A 16,596-nucleotide genomic window follows, 5' to 3' on the forward strand; every position below is an offset into this window, starting at 1 on the left:
CCTCCCCCAGCCTCGCTGCTGCCTTGCCGGTAGATCACAGACTGCTGTGCTAGCAATGAGGGAGACTCTGTGGGTGTGGGATCCTCCCGGCCAGGTGTGGGATATGATCTCCTGGTGTGCCTGTTTGCTTAAAGCGCAGTATTGGGGTGGGAGTTACCCGATTTTCCAGCTGTTGTGTGTCTCAGTTCCCCTTGCTAGGAAAAGGGATTCCCTTCCCCCTTGCGCTTCCCAGGTGAGGCAGTGCCTCGCCCTGCTTCAGCTCTCGCTGGTCAGGCTGCAGCAGCTGACCAGCACTGATCGTCCGGCACTCCCCAGTGAGATGAACCCAGTACCTCAGTTGAAAATGCAGAAATCACCGGTCTTCTGTGTTGCTCGCGCTGGGAGTTGGAGACTGGAGCTGTTCCTATTCGGCCATCTTGCTCTGATCATGACTACTCTTGTCCTGCATTCCTCTCATTGTCTTGAGTGGCTATTTTCTGTGCAACTTTTTCATTACTTTAAAAATTTTAAACTATGTTTTTGAAGTTTTATAGTGGTTGCTCTTGGGTTTTGAATATATAGCTTAACTTATCAAAATTGACTTCGTATTTACATTAACATGATTCCAAAACACTTGCATTTTGAGGTGATTGTAGTATTTATTAGCTTTGTTGTCTTAGGTAAGTCACTTTTCTCCCATGCATTTGAGAGTCAGACTGTAATTTCAGGTCTCATATTAACAGATTTTCAAATCTTTGAACAGTTCAAAAGCCACACATTTTGTTAGCAAGGTTGGTGGACTTCTAGTGACGAGTTTGCATCACAAAAGATAGAATCCTTATATTTGCTCATGAACAAGATGATTTGGACAGAGGTCTGAGTGCACTACCCAATGAAGGTATGATTATAACTATTAGCCTAGAAATTATCAGAATTAATGGAGGAATTATTAGCTGTGTGAGTTTGAGCAATTTACTTAAACTCTTTGTGCCTGATTTTTCTCAACTGTAAAATAGGAATAACAGTGGCTACATCATGGAGTTGTGCAAATTAGGTAAATAAATATATGTAAAGGACTTAGAATATTACCTGACATATAATAATGCTGGTTAAATGTTTTCTACAGTCCTATTATTGTTACCTTGAAATTTTTCTAACCTATACCAAACATGCAAAGTTCCTGGGCTTTTTCCAAAGTTCTTTGGTTGAAATGTTCATTTTCTATAACTACCAACTCCACTTCTAGCAATGGAAACTTGTTTTCTAAGCTGGTTCAGTTAGTGAGCAGGAAAGCTCATTTGTTTGAAAAAACACTAGGAAGTAAAGGTAATCCAGTGTGAAGGATGAGCTAAAATTCTTCTAGGGAATTTGCTTGAAAATAAATTTTATGCCCTTTCAGAGATGTAGTGTCCTAAATGAGCTGATTGGAAACCTGGCCTTGTGATCTTTTTTTCCACTGAAGCAAAAGAAGATTGTATAAAAAAGAAATGGCTACAGGATCCAGGATTTTGCCTTTCTTTGTTTCCTGGAAGACTTCAATATGTCCGCTAATTAGAGGTTGCAGTGAGCAGATATTGTACCACTGCATTCCAGCCTGGGCAACAGAATGAGACCCTGTCTCAGAAACAAAAAGACATCCACTAATTAATGCAAAGTTAGTAATTAACTGGCTCCCTTTCCTAGAACATGGTCCAGGTACTCTGTTCACTTAAAGACTATCAGAGTTACAAAAACTGTTAGCTGGAACGATACAGGCATGGTTAAAATCCTTTGGTTACATTTATACTGTTTCTAGGGAACCTGGCATAGTGCTGCACTACTTGCACTATGGGTGATTTCACCCAGTCCTTTGATATTGTTGGCAGAAAGAAAAATTGATTTGGGTTTGAAGTGTGAAGGTCCCAAGCATCTGGCTGTTCTTAATCAAATGTGTAAATTTCCATTTGGAAGTTAGTCATATTTCAGTTACTTCCTTTTCAAACAGATAAAAACATGAAATGCATATTATTCCTCCAGATAGTTCTGAATGCACTTTTTAAGCTGCGTATTTATTTCCTCCCCCAGTAGCATAGACATCAACAACTCAATGAGTGTCTTTTTTCTAAAGGACATTTTGAGTTAAGTTTTACAGATATAAACTGGCTGATTGGAGAAAGCCCTGGGAAGACATTTGTTTTCCCCCTTCCACCTTACAAATGTTAGAGTAAGCAAAACTATAAGGTTTGCAGCAATAAGTGTGTTAAAGGAAAAAGGGGATGATAGCGGATAAGTCTTAGTACTTTCTTGTTAATGGGATATTTTTTTCTTTATCTGTGTGTATTCTTTGGCCTAAAATAATATCTTGGTGTAAATTTGTATAAAAAGGGGCAAAATGATACATGTTTTCAGCTGATAGGTAAAAAAGTCTAGTTGTTGTTTTGGTTCGGTAAAACAGAAGGTCAGGGAGAATAATTTTTGCAAACACTACTATCCATTTTGGATTAAACATATTAATCCTATCATCTTGGAGTTTACAGTTAGGAGAGATCAATGTTAATAAAATTGCCACACAAATTACACAACAGTATGTAAAATTATACCAGTAAAAAGTGCAATACATGAAAGGTCCATGATGCTATAGGACATATAGTATGTGGATATGACCTAAACGAAGGGTTAAGGAAGGGTTCCCTGAAGGCATGATTATTGGGATAGGATTTGAAGGAAGAATAAGAATTAAACTAGTGAAAGGAAAATTAGAGAGGGAGGAGAGTGTTCCAGGCAGAGGAAATAGCACTTAGAAATATCCATGGCATGAGGGATCCTATCTCATTCTAGGGACTGAAAGAGGATCAATGAGGTTGAAACTCAGAAGAAGGGAGGAAGACTGATGCTAAAAGAGCATGTGACCCAGTGGCATTGTAAAAGATCTGCTACATTGGTGAGATTAATCAGTAAAGTACTTGTGTCCTTGAGGGAGAAATGAAGACAGAAGAATTGGAAGACTGATGAGTATTTATTTGAATAGGAGAAACGTAGTGAGCTGATCATATAGACAGACAGTGATCATGACTGTAGGTTAACTCTTCAATCACTATAGTGCATTGAGTTGTTACAATAAAGGACTCCTCTCAAAGGCTTTTTTCCTTACCCTTATTTTCTCTTTACAAACTGGTCTCCCTCTCACCTACTCTCACTTTACATCTTCTGTATTTGATCACTTTGCTCTTCCCACCTAGAAAGATATCCCCTTCCATTTTTGGTTTATTTAATACTGAATCATCCATCAAAATGTAGCACAAGTTCCACTTCTTCTAGGAAACCCTCCTGGCCCTATCCATGGGACTTCATCTGCATCCTCTGATCTATTACAGAGCTCAATCTCCATATAACGGCCTTGATTTTTTTTTTTCAAAATTTACCTTTGGAATCCCACATTTTTCATGTGTCTTTGTGTCTCTACCTAGACTCTGGCGTACCACAGGGCAGAGAATGTATCTTTTGCTTGTGGACTGACAAATGCACCAAGTAGTGGTCTAGGATGAGAGTTGGTAAAAGACCATTTATAAAGATGCAGACAATGTCAGCAACTGACAGAAATAGACATATTTGAGATAAGCAGAGAGGGGAATAAAAAGAACAGAGATTGGGGGTGGGATGGAGGAGAGGAAGCAACAGAGAAAGTGTTTTTTTAGAGCCAGTCACAAGTAATAAAGCTAGTGTCAGCTTCTCACTAACTTGTTTACTGGCCTCCACTGATAGTGAGAAGAATCACAATAGAGCTGAAGAAATAGGGAGAATAAACAAGCTTGAAACATGCCCTACTTTGGAGGCAGCTTAATTACACAAACCGAAGTTTTGAAGCAAATAGAGGATCCCCCAAGACTCCAGGGGCTCTGCTCTGCCGAGAGAAAGAAAGCACCTTATCCCTGGACAGAGAACTTCATTCCAGAGGAGGGGGAGGGGCTGCTGTTGGTGGTGTTTGCAGTGGGTGGAGATAGAGTAGAGAAGGCTTGCAGGGGTGGGCTGGCAGAGGGGAAGGGCCAACAATGAAGTTACAGATGGATGAGTGGGTTTCTGCCGCAAAATCATATGAAGGAGAGAGAGGGAAAGACAAAATATAGGGAGGAAAAAAAAAAAAAAGAAGTGTGAATGACCAAGGCAGTAAACCTGTAGAAAATTAGAAAAGAAAAACTTGCCACGGGAGAGGTAGGAGGAGGTATACAATTGCAGATAACTCTCTATTATAAATAGATTGCATCTGCGCTATTTATTTTATATTTTAGCAAATCTCTGAAATTTTCGTGGTAATTAGGCTTACTGCGAGGCAGTTATTCAAAAAGTATAGACCCTCCTTTTGCCACAGAACACTCCCTAGTCCTTGGAAGATGGGTGTCAGAGCTCTGGGACCCTAGTACATCTCTGTCTGGGGGCACTTACCTGGCTTAAGTGAGTATAGTATTAAATTTTACTTCATATTTTTGTGATGGTGTGAGATTGAATTTTGCACAGTGTGATAGGAATATATTTACAGTACCTTTCATTTTTGCCTTTTCCTTGCCCCCTACTTATTATTATCAATATTGTTGTTGTAATTATTTTAAACAAGTAGGAGTGAATATGGTATGCGTAATTGAAACACTCCTCCTTGTCTGAAATTTTGTCTCCTCCTCTGCAGTCCTGCAGCAACGACAGGCACACAGGCTTTCTCTGTGGATTAATTGGTCAGGAAAGACACTTTTTATATTGTCAAGTGGCACTTAAGCCATTAATTCTTGACTGTGAAACTGCTTTTCCTGGGCAATGCTCTTTAAGGAAAAACTTATTCAGTCCAGTGACTGGTGACTAAGGGAACGATGGAGCACAGGGGATTGGGCGGGATCTAGACTCCTAATAATGCCTTCTTAGCCAATGAAAAGCATTTCCTATTGAGACCCCCAAGAGTTCCCCTGGCCCTCGGCTCCAGCTCGGACTTCAGGCCTTTTTGTGTCCTGTTTGCTAAAGGCATGCGGGCTACAGCATTCAAGAGAGGGAGTCGTTAACAAAGGGAAAGAGATAAATGTAAATAAGCTCACATTTTCAGAATGAGCGGTTTGCAGTAAGAAGCTGCGGCAGCCCAGAGTCTGCTACTTTAGGCTGGGCTAACCTTTCCCTGTTTAAAAAAAAAAATGGATAAAAATATGCACTTCCAAAGGGCGAGGTGCCCATTTACATGTTTATTAGTTAATTATCTACAGGCATCAGCACTTTCTCTCATCTAGCACACTCTTTCTTGGGGTAAGTTTCTCTTTGAGAAAGATTTGATTTTGGCGTTTGGGGGTGGGGGATAGCATAACAAACTACAGTGGAAACACTGATGCTTTGAGAGTGTAAGGAAAGAAGTTAGACTTCAACTCTGAAGTACTGAACAAGGATCTTCGTGTTGAATGGTAAAAAACGAGAATTTCCATTGTTTTGGCAATAATATTGTTTCCGTGGAAGAGATACAGGATTTTCAGGCTGCTGTTTCATGTAAACACAGTTGTTCTAAAGAGCTAATTTAAAATCACAGTGTAGAACAATTTAGAAAGTATATTGGCTAGCTTTGTATTTCTTTGGTTTACAATTTATTGTGAGCTAACGTGGCTTGTATTATGATGAGGTTTCTTCTAGTAAAACTATACATGACATGCCTTTGATGCTTAATTGATTTATGGAGAATGTGACATTTGCTATATTGAATAATTTATGAACTTGCCCATAAAGGAAGAATCATGTTTGAATGAAAAACTCTGTCATAAACTGCATTTGCTATTATATGTGAAATTAATTGCTGTTTGCCATACAAATGCATCAATATGTCATCTTTAAACTCTCTTCTTGTAAATTTTAAATATTTTCAGTAAAAAGGTCTTACTGAGTTGATAAATATTGTATTTCAGTTACTTTTTAAAACGAAATTCAGCAATGTAATTTATCATTATTTCAGTGTGGAAAAGACTAGATAAATTCAAAGGTCAGAACATTTCAGAGCTTGGTGCGGTTATTCAGTTTGCTACCTTACAAAATTATACCATCTTTATTTATCTTGACTAACATGAAGACAATAATAATAACCTGAGATCCAGATTATCCAATGGCTTTGCAACACGTTTATTTTTCAGAACAAAATTCCAAACATCGTATCCCATCAACATAGATTATAAAACCCTTTGCCTTGTCACAGATGAAAAGTTGCACTCTTGCCAAGAAGGATGAGTTCACCTGATAAACTTGATGGCATCTACATTCTAAAGCATCTCCTGCCAATCAGAGATGAGAATGAAAGCCTTATTGGAACAATCAGGCCTATCTTTCAGAATGTGCTCTGCAAGTTAAAGGGAGAACCAGGAAGATGCCTCACAGAAACATTCAGGCCAAGCTTAGCTAAAGCTTGATCTATTCAATTGCCTTTGTGGGAAAATGCAGTGAGAATTGTTGCCCTTGCTGTGATTGGTTCAGCGCCTAATTGTGTAGTTACCTTTTGTCTGTGTATGTGGTCATGATATATAGTCTGCCCTTTGCCTTCTGATGAGGGAAGAACAAAACCTGTAACGTGTTTGCGAATATTAGTACTGAAAATTGGGAGCCTGATAAAAGGTTACCTACCACCGGGAATCCACCTTTACTTTAAGTGGATAAATAATCAGTTATGAGAACAATGCATAGGGTAAATGATCTAATGATTCTACATGGTTATGTCCTGAAGTATGCTGATAACCTCATATTCTGAGGGGTGAAGTGACCAGGAAACAGGTGGGAAGGGTTGAGGGTTGAGACCTAACAATTAGAGTTGATATGCCTGCTGAAATGAGCACAAGGACAGAGGATGAGGAAAATAAGGGAATTTGGAAGACTTTAGGATATTAGTGGCATCTTTCTCTGTGATTCTTAGCTTCCGGTATTAATTAATACTATTTATTTCTAATATTCAAATAAATCTAGTAATCATTTCATTAAGTCTAACAAAAATTAATGACCCGCCTTGCTTGCAGACTTTGAGGAAATAAAAAATGTTTTACAGTGGCCAATGTAAACAGGTGAAAATAAATGATAGAAAAGAATAGCCAATAAGGCCACCAGCATGGCACTCATTGAAGGTTGCTTTTCTGTCAGTCAAAACCGAAGATTAAAGGAGAAGAGAAACTGAGACTCAGAAACAGACTGTGACTTGCTCTCACAGTGCTTGTGATGGGGCTGGATGTGTCTACATTTAATTAATATTAGTTGTAAAAACTTCTGGGTACTTGAACTTCCTAATTTGATTGGATTTTGAATAAAAAATTTTCTGTATAATCTTTATCAACTGTGAAAGGCATAAAATAATGTTAATGCTTCTATCTTCCTTTACAATAAACCAATAAAATAATATTCATTTCATTCCAGGAATACAGATTTCTGGTGGAGTGTGAAAACTAACTCTTCTTAATATTAAGATGATCTCAATATATCTTAAATTATCTAATCATTTTATTTATTTTGGTTTTTTAGATTGTAGAAAAATCATTTCAGGAAAGTCGTAATACTATTTAGCAGTTTGCTTTGTTTTAGTCTACCTCTGTTTAGAAAAGGATGAGATGTAACAATAGTGTAAGTTTGGAACTAGGGGATGATTCTACTTTACAGGTGGAAGCACTGTAATGGGTAAATTCTAAATGCAGTTGCTACTTGTAAGAATTCCATTGCAGAGTATTTCTGGTTCTATACAAATATTTTGTGCAGAGTTTGAATTGGAGATGTTACAGACATGCTATATTGGGTAGGCCTGGGACATCCTGGTAAAGGTGCAGTGATTGTCAGTCAGTGTGCTAATACCCAGTAATCGAAGCCTTGATCATATCACTGTAGTTCAGTGGAGAGAGAAATTGTGTGGGGTGTAGGTAAAAAACAAGACAGTGGAGTCTCCACCTGTTGTTCCAGTCATCTTTCCTCTTCCCTTATGAAGGACCTGCCCAATGGTAACAGTTGTTGCCAAGAAAAGAAGAAGAAGAAAAAGAAAAACGTTAGTTCACGCCAAAACAAAATTCTCCTTTGTTTTGGTATTTTTAATGTAACACATTACTTTATGGAAGTGGAGGGAAGTATTTTTATGTCTTTTGTCACTCATTGTCTTTATGATTATAGGTTACCACCTGTGGATTTTATGCATTAGGGTTTAGTCAGTACTACTAACAAAATACAGCACAGCAGTGATAGGTTGGAAAATACATTGTTATCTGCAATTCTGTAATAATGAAATCCAATGCATGTAAATACTATTTTAAAATTTATTGGGTCTCATTTACTCTGGTTTATATCATATAATGCTTTTTCTATCTTATGATCTTTTATAAGATCATTTTATTGAAAATATACATTTTATTGAAAAACTATCAGCTCTCTTTATGGCACACTATTATTACTATTTCTATTTCACAGCACCCATTGGAGGAAATCTCTAACTACAGTGCCTCCAGGAAGCTCATTGGTTATTCCAGTCTTAGATAAAATTGGTACCAGGATTTGGTTCGAACTAATGTGGTGAGTCCTACCCTCCTGATAATAACTTTCTCTACAAATTCCTAATTTAATTCTTCTACCTTTGTTGTAACAAATAGTTCCAACTTATTAAAGATTGTATCATCCGAAGATCCAGAATGGATGGAGGAATTGTAATTTGTTGTAATCCAGGCAATTTTGATGTAGATGAATATTGATTCTTTAGCTCAACCCCTCTCTGCCACTGGGATTTACCTTTAGATATGGGAGACTCTTTTTATTGCTATTACCAGGTTCAGTGTCCAAGTATATCACATGAATTGGTGTCCAAACTGATAACTGATTTGCCTGTTCAAATATATGGAATAATGTCAAAATCCTGGCCGGCATATATGACCCTTACAGAAATTGGAAATGAGTTATTTTGGGAACACCCAAAAATTGTCCCAAAAGATTTGGGGCTTCTGCTGAGATGAGATATTGAGTCTCAAGGCTCAAGACAATTTTATAATATTAGGTTGAGCAATTTACCTGTAGTTGACTTACTCTGTAACTAAGTACTATAGAAAATTCTACTTTAGTAGGGCTGATGCAATCTTTGGCCCCATCATGTTGAGCACCAGACCACATTATTTCCCAAAGATTGGACTGTGTTATCAAGTGAAGTGTTAATGAGTGACTGAAGTATTTTTTTTCTTTTTTGATGAAAAGAAAAAAATATCAAGTTAATCGCTGAGAATAGGATTTTATCAAATTGAGGCCCATATCAGTTTCCTGTTTTCCTCAAATAAAATGGAGGGACAAAGCAGCCTTAATAATCTTAGTGAAAACCAGATTAGATGTAGATAAGTCACTTTTAAAAGGATATTTCTTGCATCCAAAATGAAAGAGGTTGATATAGATCAATTTCCTAACTCCATTCTTGAGTGAAATATTTATCTATGGTTCCCTCCATATGGAATGCCATAAAGTTAGGTTTTGTTTTAAAAACTATTACAAAGCATCAATCAATGCATGGGAACATTGATACAAAACCTGCATGATTGTGACCTATGCCTGTGACTTGACTAAGAAAATTTCCTTAAGGTATCTTATCTGTTAAAAACCACTGATTTGAGAAGCAACAGTCTGAACATATTCCCTATTGCTCCAGCAGGATTGTTTTGAGCTGTATTTTCACAACATTTGTGTATTTTTAAATCTGCTTCACTGCTAAGTATCTATAGATAAGAACACAATAGATTTCATCTTCCTCTGAAAACTATTGTGTCAACTTTCATAAACTTTGACCAGAGTAGAACAAGGAAATGCTCTGGGGATCAGAAGCACTCTGACCTGGCCTGCGCTTATTAAAAGTGGAGCAAAGCAAAAATAATTTTAGTATACTCTGCCTTCAAGGCCTTGTCTTCCTGAGCTCTGGACTGTCCTCTGTAGGGACAAAAAGCAAGTCAGCTTTTCTAGGGTACTAGGAATATTTATGCCAGAAGTTGGAGCTTTGTTTTCAATGTATCATCTGAAAGTTTAGCATTTCATGAAGTAAAGTGATTTGGTTATTCATCCTTATAGGGCCAAAAGGCTAACTTTACTTCTTACAGGAGCCTTAAGGACCCCAAACATGGTTTACTTGTATTTTACTATCATTAGGAATTTTTTTTTTTTGAAAAAGAGGAAACAATTGTGGCCACTCTGAATTAGCTCCATGTGTAGATCGAAGTTAAAAGTTGAGGGTCAGATTTCTTTCCGGTCAACCTCCAAGGTACCTGCTTCCTGTCCATTGTCAATAAAAATGCAGCTATCCAACACTCTCTGACATCCTTAGGTGATTAAATGTCAGAATAATTGGCAGCAGAGGTTTGCAGAAGACAGTAGTTTAATGCTTCTTGCAGTGGAAAATGTAATTAACTGCATCAGCATATATTTTTCCTTCTTCATCTCATCTGAAGCTCAAGTGTTGGTCCTTTGTCTCCATTTGGTGCACAATATGTTGGCTATTTAGGAGGATCTAACAGATAGAAACACTGTTTCTTTTAGTCAAAAGAAAGGAAGTCAGTAAGAAGAGAGGCTAATATTGATTCTTCTTCAGAATCATCTCAAAAGCCAAATGCCTTTCTGGTTTTTTAATCATACCTGTATGGGAGATATTACCTTGAGGGCGCACTCCTGGATTGTCCTGTTTGAGTAAATTATGTAGTTAAGGCTGAAACTCAAGGGGGTGCTTTCTGAGGTACAAGGTATACATGACACTAGAAGGATGTGTTCCTAATATGAACTTCAGGGTACCAAAAAGAGACAGAAATATAAAGTTACAGTTGTTTCAGGAAAAGAGAAGGAAACAAACTTATATAATGTTTCTCTGTGGTTAGGTAGAGCCAAATACTGGCCAGCTCATAAAGCAATTCACAAGCCCTATTGAGTCTTCCTAGCTTTAGCTGTGAGGCTTAGAGGTAAAGTTTATACAAGGAAGAGAGAGAGTATAGCCAAGTTACAGAGTGAACCAGTGTCTGAGTCAGAAATAGAACTCCTTGCTTCTAATGCTGTGTTAAGTCCCAGCACCACACCCTCACTTCTAGACGGCAAAGGTGGTTGTGTGTTCAAGCAACGGGAGCTATGAATAGGGCCATAGTGGCAGTTTTCCCATGCCCTCTCTTCAGGATTGAGAATGTAATGCTTTTTTGTCTGTCCTTTCTCTCCCATAAAGTTTGATTACTCAGAGCAGCAGAGCAGAAGTGTCAGGCATTTGCAGGCTGCTTGCTGTGGGTATAATGTATATGTTCCTGCGAACATAAAACTGAAGTGAGGGGATGGATATGTTAATTAGCTTGACATAATCACCTCATGTAGTATACATATATTAAAACATCGCCTTGTACTTATATAAATGTAGTATAATTGTGATTTGTCAGTTAAACATAATGCAAATAAAAAATAAAATGATTGAAATCATAAAACATCTGAATGGAAAACTGGGGAGATCTATTTGAAATATATCAACTTGAGAATCACAAAATAATATACAGCCAGTGAGCTAGAATCATGCTGCGTAAAAGGATCACTAGTGGGCAGACTGGAGGGACTTTGGGCAGAAGGGAAAAGGATTCTATTATAAAAGCATTTTCCAAATAAAATAATTGTACTGGCAGTACTTATTGTAGAAGATAAGTTCAAGCCGATCCTAGTGAATAAAGCCTGACTTTAATGTTAGAGATTTTGCAGTCCCATAAATTCTGTTTTAACTATCAGTTTTATATTTTTGGACTCTTGATTGACCCACACCTTCCTCACATTCATTGCAATGCTATAGTATTGCACTTATTATATTGAGTGTGAGCTTTCCTGCTCCTACAACATACTCTTATAGTATCTTTAAATATATGATAGATGTTCAAAAAATACTTGTCAAACCAAATGGAATGTGCATGTTTTTTTTCCATTCTGGGTGGACAGAATATCTTATTACACAGAAATCATATATGGAAAGCAAATTTGATTATTTGTTCCATCTTGTCTCTCATAGGAGGAAAATATTTCCTACCGGTCCCTAGTGTCAGAGTGGTGAACCCCTGCAGCCAGCAGGCCTCCTGAAAAAAAAGTCCATGGGTGACAGAAGATTCATTGACTTCCAATTCCAAGATTCAAATTCAAGCCTCAGACCCAGGTTGGGCAATGCTACTGCCAATAATACTTGCATTGTTGATGATTCCTTCAAGTATAATCTGAATGGTGCTGTCTACAGTGTTGTATTCATCTTGGGTCTGATAACCAACAGTGTCTCTCTGTTTGTCTTCTGTTTCCGCATGAAAATGAGAAGTGAGACTGCTATTTTTATCACCAATCTAGCCCTCTCTGATTTGCTTTTTGTCTGTACCCTACCTTTTAAAATATTTTACAACTTCAACCGCCACTGGCCTTTTGGTGACACCCTCTGCAAGATCTCTGGAACTGCATTCCTTACCAACATCTATGGCAGCATGCTCTTTCTCACCTGTATTAGTGTGGATCGTTTCCTGGCCATTGTCTATCCCTTCCGATCTCGTACTATTAGGACTAGGAGGAATTCTGCCATTGTGTGTGCTGGTGTCTGGATCCTAGTCCTCAGTGGTGGTATTTCAGCCTCTTTGTTTTCCACCACTAATGTCAACAATGCAACCACCACCTGCTTTGAAGGCTTCTCCAAACGTGTCTGGAAGACTTATTTATCGAAGATCACAATATTTATTGAAGTTGTTGGGTTTATCATTCCTCTGATATTGAATGTCTCTTGCTCTTCTGTGGTGCTGAGAACTCTTCGTAAGCCTGCTACTCTATCTCAAATTGGTACCAATAAGAAAAAAGTTCTGAAAATGATCACAGTACATATGGCAGTATTCGTGGTATGCTTTGTACCCTACAACTCTGTCCTCTTCCTGTATGCGCTGGTGCGCTCACAAGCTATTACTAATTGCTTTTTGGAAAGATTTGCAAAGATCATGTACCCAATCACCTTGTGTCTTGCAACTCTGAACTGTTGTTTTGACCCTTTCATCTATTACTTCACGCTTGAGTCCTTTCAGAAGTCCTTCTACGTCAATACCCACATCAGAATGGAGTCCCTGTTTAAGACTGAAACACCTTTGACCACAAAGCCTTCCCTTCCAGCTATTCAAGAGGAAGTAAGTGATCAAACAACAAATAATGGTGGTGAATTAATGCTAGAATCCACCTTTTAGGTATGAGAACTGTGTTCAGGTCCAGATATGGTTTCTCCTATAATTTTTCCTATGCTATAAACTAAAGATTTGAAGCTAATGATACTGAGAACAATGCACCAAATCCAGTCAGATACATTTGTTTGAAGGTATACTGTGCAGTTTTTATTGCTGTTTTGTTCAGTAATTATAGGTCAAGTCTAATTACAACCACCAAGATGGATTGCCAAACTCTCCTGCTTGGTTGGAATTTCATTGTATCACACTATCCATGTGGCCAGTGGCCTTTGATAATATAGAGATGACTTTGAAACTTTCAAAAAGGTATTTCCATTCCAGTGATATTTGGTAATTAGGTTGGACCTATAAATATAGAACAAATTCAGGGATTTTTAAAAAATTGTGTTACTACTGATATATGCTAGTTTTATTTCTCTTTTGAATTGTCATTGAGTTTATTTTAGCACAAGAATATTTTTAGCCTAACATTATTAATAAGAAATGTGTCAAATTTTTGTCATCGGTAAAATATGTTATGTGCATTTTGAAAACAGAGAATAAATTGTATTGGCATGTACGTGGGTGGGAAGAAAGAGAAAATTAATGGGATTTACACAATTATAATCACCAGCAGTGTGAGTTTTAAAAACTTCATTGGTTTTACACCACATTAAAATTTTCATGTCAAACTTCAAAGCCAGAAAGCTGCTAAATATGTGTCTGGCAGGTAAAAGCTGGAAAATTACTTAAAACAATAAAATGTCAATAAAAAACTGGAGCAACAACAACATTTTTTTTTCTTAAAAAGTCATGTTATCTTCATTTTGGGAAACTAGGTTCTATAAAATCTTTATCCTCCCTATTATACTTTGGAGCACAGCACAGCCAGAAAGGGGCTGCATTTGTGCCCAGGTCAGGAGCAAATTGAAAAAAAATAAAGTAATACAAATAATCAAACTATAAAGCAAAAACATTTATTAAAAACTGAATTAATCATTTTTGGAGGGAGGAGTAGAGATACATAACCTGAAAATACTTATTCTTTCTTGTTGAATTTTGGAGTATAATATAGCCAGGAACTGCTGAATTTGTACCCCTAGATTGGAAGCAAATCGAAAAAAAAAAAAACCCAGCACATAAGCTAAACCAAATCAGAACAAAAAAACTACAGAACCCCAAGAAAAACAAAACTTAAAAAAAACCTCAAAAATAATTTGTAACACTTTCATTACCATTTGTTGAGGTTCTGTAAATTTAAAAATACTATGTCATTTGCATAAAATTTTGAAGCACAATGCAGCTACAAAGTGGCTAAATTCATCTCCTGGTTAGGAGCAAATTGTGGGAAAAAAAGGTCAAAAATCAAACTCCTATAAAACAAACAAAATGAGCACAAACAAAATTTAGAATTTGCATTTTCTGAACATCTGAAAAAGTTAAAAAACACTGTAACATTCATATGATGATTTGGATCAAAATGCAACTAAGAAGCTGCTAAACTGGCACCCAGTTTAAAAGCAATTAAAAACAGTATTTTAAAATCTACAAAAAAGAAAACATTTTTTATAGTTTACTTAAACAACAAAAATCTTTAAAACTCTTACTATTTTTTAAACTAAAGTGGATATTTAAGAATATTAAAACTTGTAAATATAACTTCTGAGTTGAAAGATGCTACATTTTTGCTCAAGTCAGGAGCAGTGGAAATAAACCCTCATATACACACATACACAGCAGCAGCAACAACAAAAAAAATTAAATGTTACACCCTGAAAAACAACAAAAATCTTTTAAAATGTGCATTAATCACTTTTAAAAATATTTGGATAACATGACAATTTAAAAATGCTAAGAATTTTAAAATAAAACTTCCAGGAACAATGTATCCTGTAGGTTGCTGAACTTGTGCCAGAAAGTGGTTAAACATTTATAAAGCACAGAACAATAACAAAAAAGTAAAACTTCTAAAACAATAAGCAAATTTTTAAAACTCATTAACTTGTTTTTCTTTCTGATGATATGCAGACTTAAAAATACTGAGATTTTTAAGTAAAAATCTGTGAGCGTAATGTAACTTTAAAAACTGTAAAATCTGTGTCTGGGTTAGGAATGAAGTGAAAAAATGCTAAAACAATAGTAAAAATAAATTCTTAAAACTGGCATTACTTTTTCCCAATGAAAGTCCTAAAAGTAATTATGCATTATATAGTTTTATGAAAAGAGGCTATAGATGGAATATATAAGGCATTAGGTTCAGTTAAATACAATTAGGTTAAGATAAGTTCAGTTGTTAGATTATATGGTAGGATGAAATCAGTAATAGAAGCATGAATAATCTTTTGTTTATTTCAGTATTCATGTTTTTCCGTTTCTTGTAAGTATAAAATATATGTGAACGTTTATTTGTGCCCTTGCTTCTTAACATTATAAAATTTTATGATTATGACACCAAACCATTTAATGGGATATTAACTAAGTTGAAATAAAATATATTATTAAATGTTTCTTGTTGTGTAATTTCCATGTTTAGTTTTAATTTTTTTATATTTCACTTTTTAAATTTCCATTTTTATAGTTAATATAAATTGCTAATAATAAAACTTGTCACATTAACAATGTAACCAAGAAAATGTAAAGTATAACTAAATATAAAAGTGACTATGTTACATCGAAAGGAAAAGCAATTTTATGGCTATAATTGCAACTTGGATTTTAAATGTTTATTAAATGTAATAAAATATATTTGAATTATCTAGCAGTTATACTTTGATCAATTATTCAACTTCCTTTATTTTTGGCCACCCAAAGGCATATCTTCTTTATCTTCCTCCATCTTTTCAAAAAGGAATTATTGGAATATATTTGCTCAAATTAATTTCAATAATTCATTTCTGAGGCTATCTGAAGACCAATGCAAAATTGGCAAATGGCAAATTCCTGGGTAACTTTTCAGGGATCAAGATAAAAGACTAATGACCTCTTTTCCTGATTTTTCTAACTTGGGTTTGATTTATTTGGGATTGTTAGCCAAGCTGACTTTGGATTTTAATTCTAGGATTCGACAAAATATTCTAGGACAACTGGGAACCCTGGGAAAAGCCAGAGCAAACAGATCATCTGACAACAATAAGATGAATGTAGACCTAAGTGGCTGACAGATTAATACCTAGAACAGGTGATGGTCTCGAGGTAGCAAGACAGGGAATTTCTGGTCATCATTCTCATGCCTCTAACTCTCAGGGATGGCAGTGTCAGCATCTCAAGCACCATATGCCGTGTTAGTTCCCCAAGAGATGACAACAAACTCTGCATTTTCTGATCATGACTAGCATGATCAGCCCTAGGCTACATTTAAAACTAGAGTAATTTTGCCATTAATGATGTCCTAGGCCAGGTCCCCAGAAACATAGGGACAGAAGCTGTAGGTTTCATATCCCTATTTGCCCTCTTCTACCTT

At 36.3% G+C, this 16,596-nt stretch overlaps 1 protein-coding gene across 2 annotated transcripts; it reads left to right on the forward strand.

Annotated features, from left to right (window-relative positions):
* Window positions 1–4,899: 4,899 nt before the first annotated feature.
* Window positions 4,900–14,110, forward strand: LPAR4 (lysophosphatidic acid receptor 4). Of its 2 annotated transcripts, XM_001101441.4 has the most exons (3): window positions 4,900–5,235; window positions 8,395–8,496; window positions 11,969–14,110. In XM_001101441.4, the coding sequence occupies exon 3, from the start codon at window positions 12,048–12,050 to the stop codon at window positions 13,158–13,160; it is 1,113 nt and encodes a 370-aa protein (XP_001101441.1). In that variant the 5' UTR covers window positions 4,900–5,235; window positions 8,395–8,496; window positions 11,969–12,047; the 3' UTR covers window positions 13,161–14,110. The 2 variants fall into 2 exon arrangements, with proteins under 2 accessions (XP_001101441.1, XP_077845616.1); XM_077989490.1 differs by lacking the exon at window positions 8,395–8,496 and having other exon boundaries at window positions 4,939–5,235.
* Window positions 14,111–16,596: the final 2,486 nt, after the last annotated feature.

This window comes from Macaca mulatta, chromosome X, assembly GCF_049350105.2.
Source record: "Macaca mulatta isolate MMU2019108-1 chromosome X, T2T-MMU8v2.0, whole genome shotgun sequence".
Classification (NCBI taxonomy): domain Eukaryota; kingdom Metazoa; phylum Chordata; class Mammalia; order Primates; family Cercopithecidae; genus Macaca; species Macaca mulatta.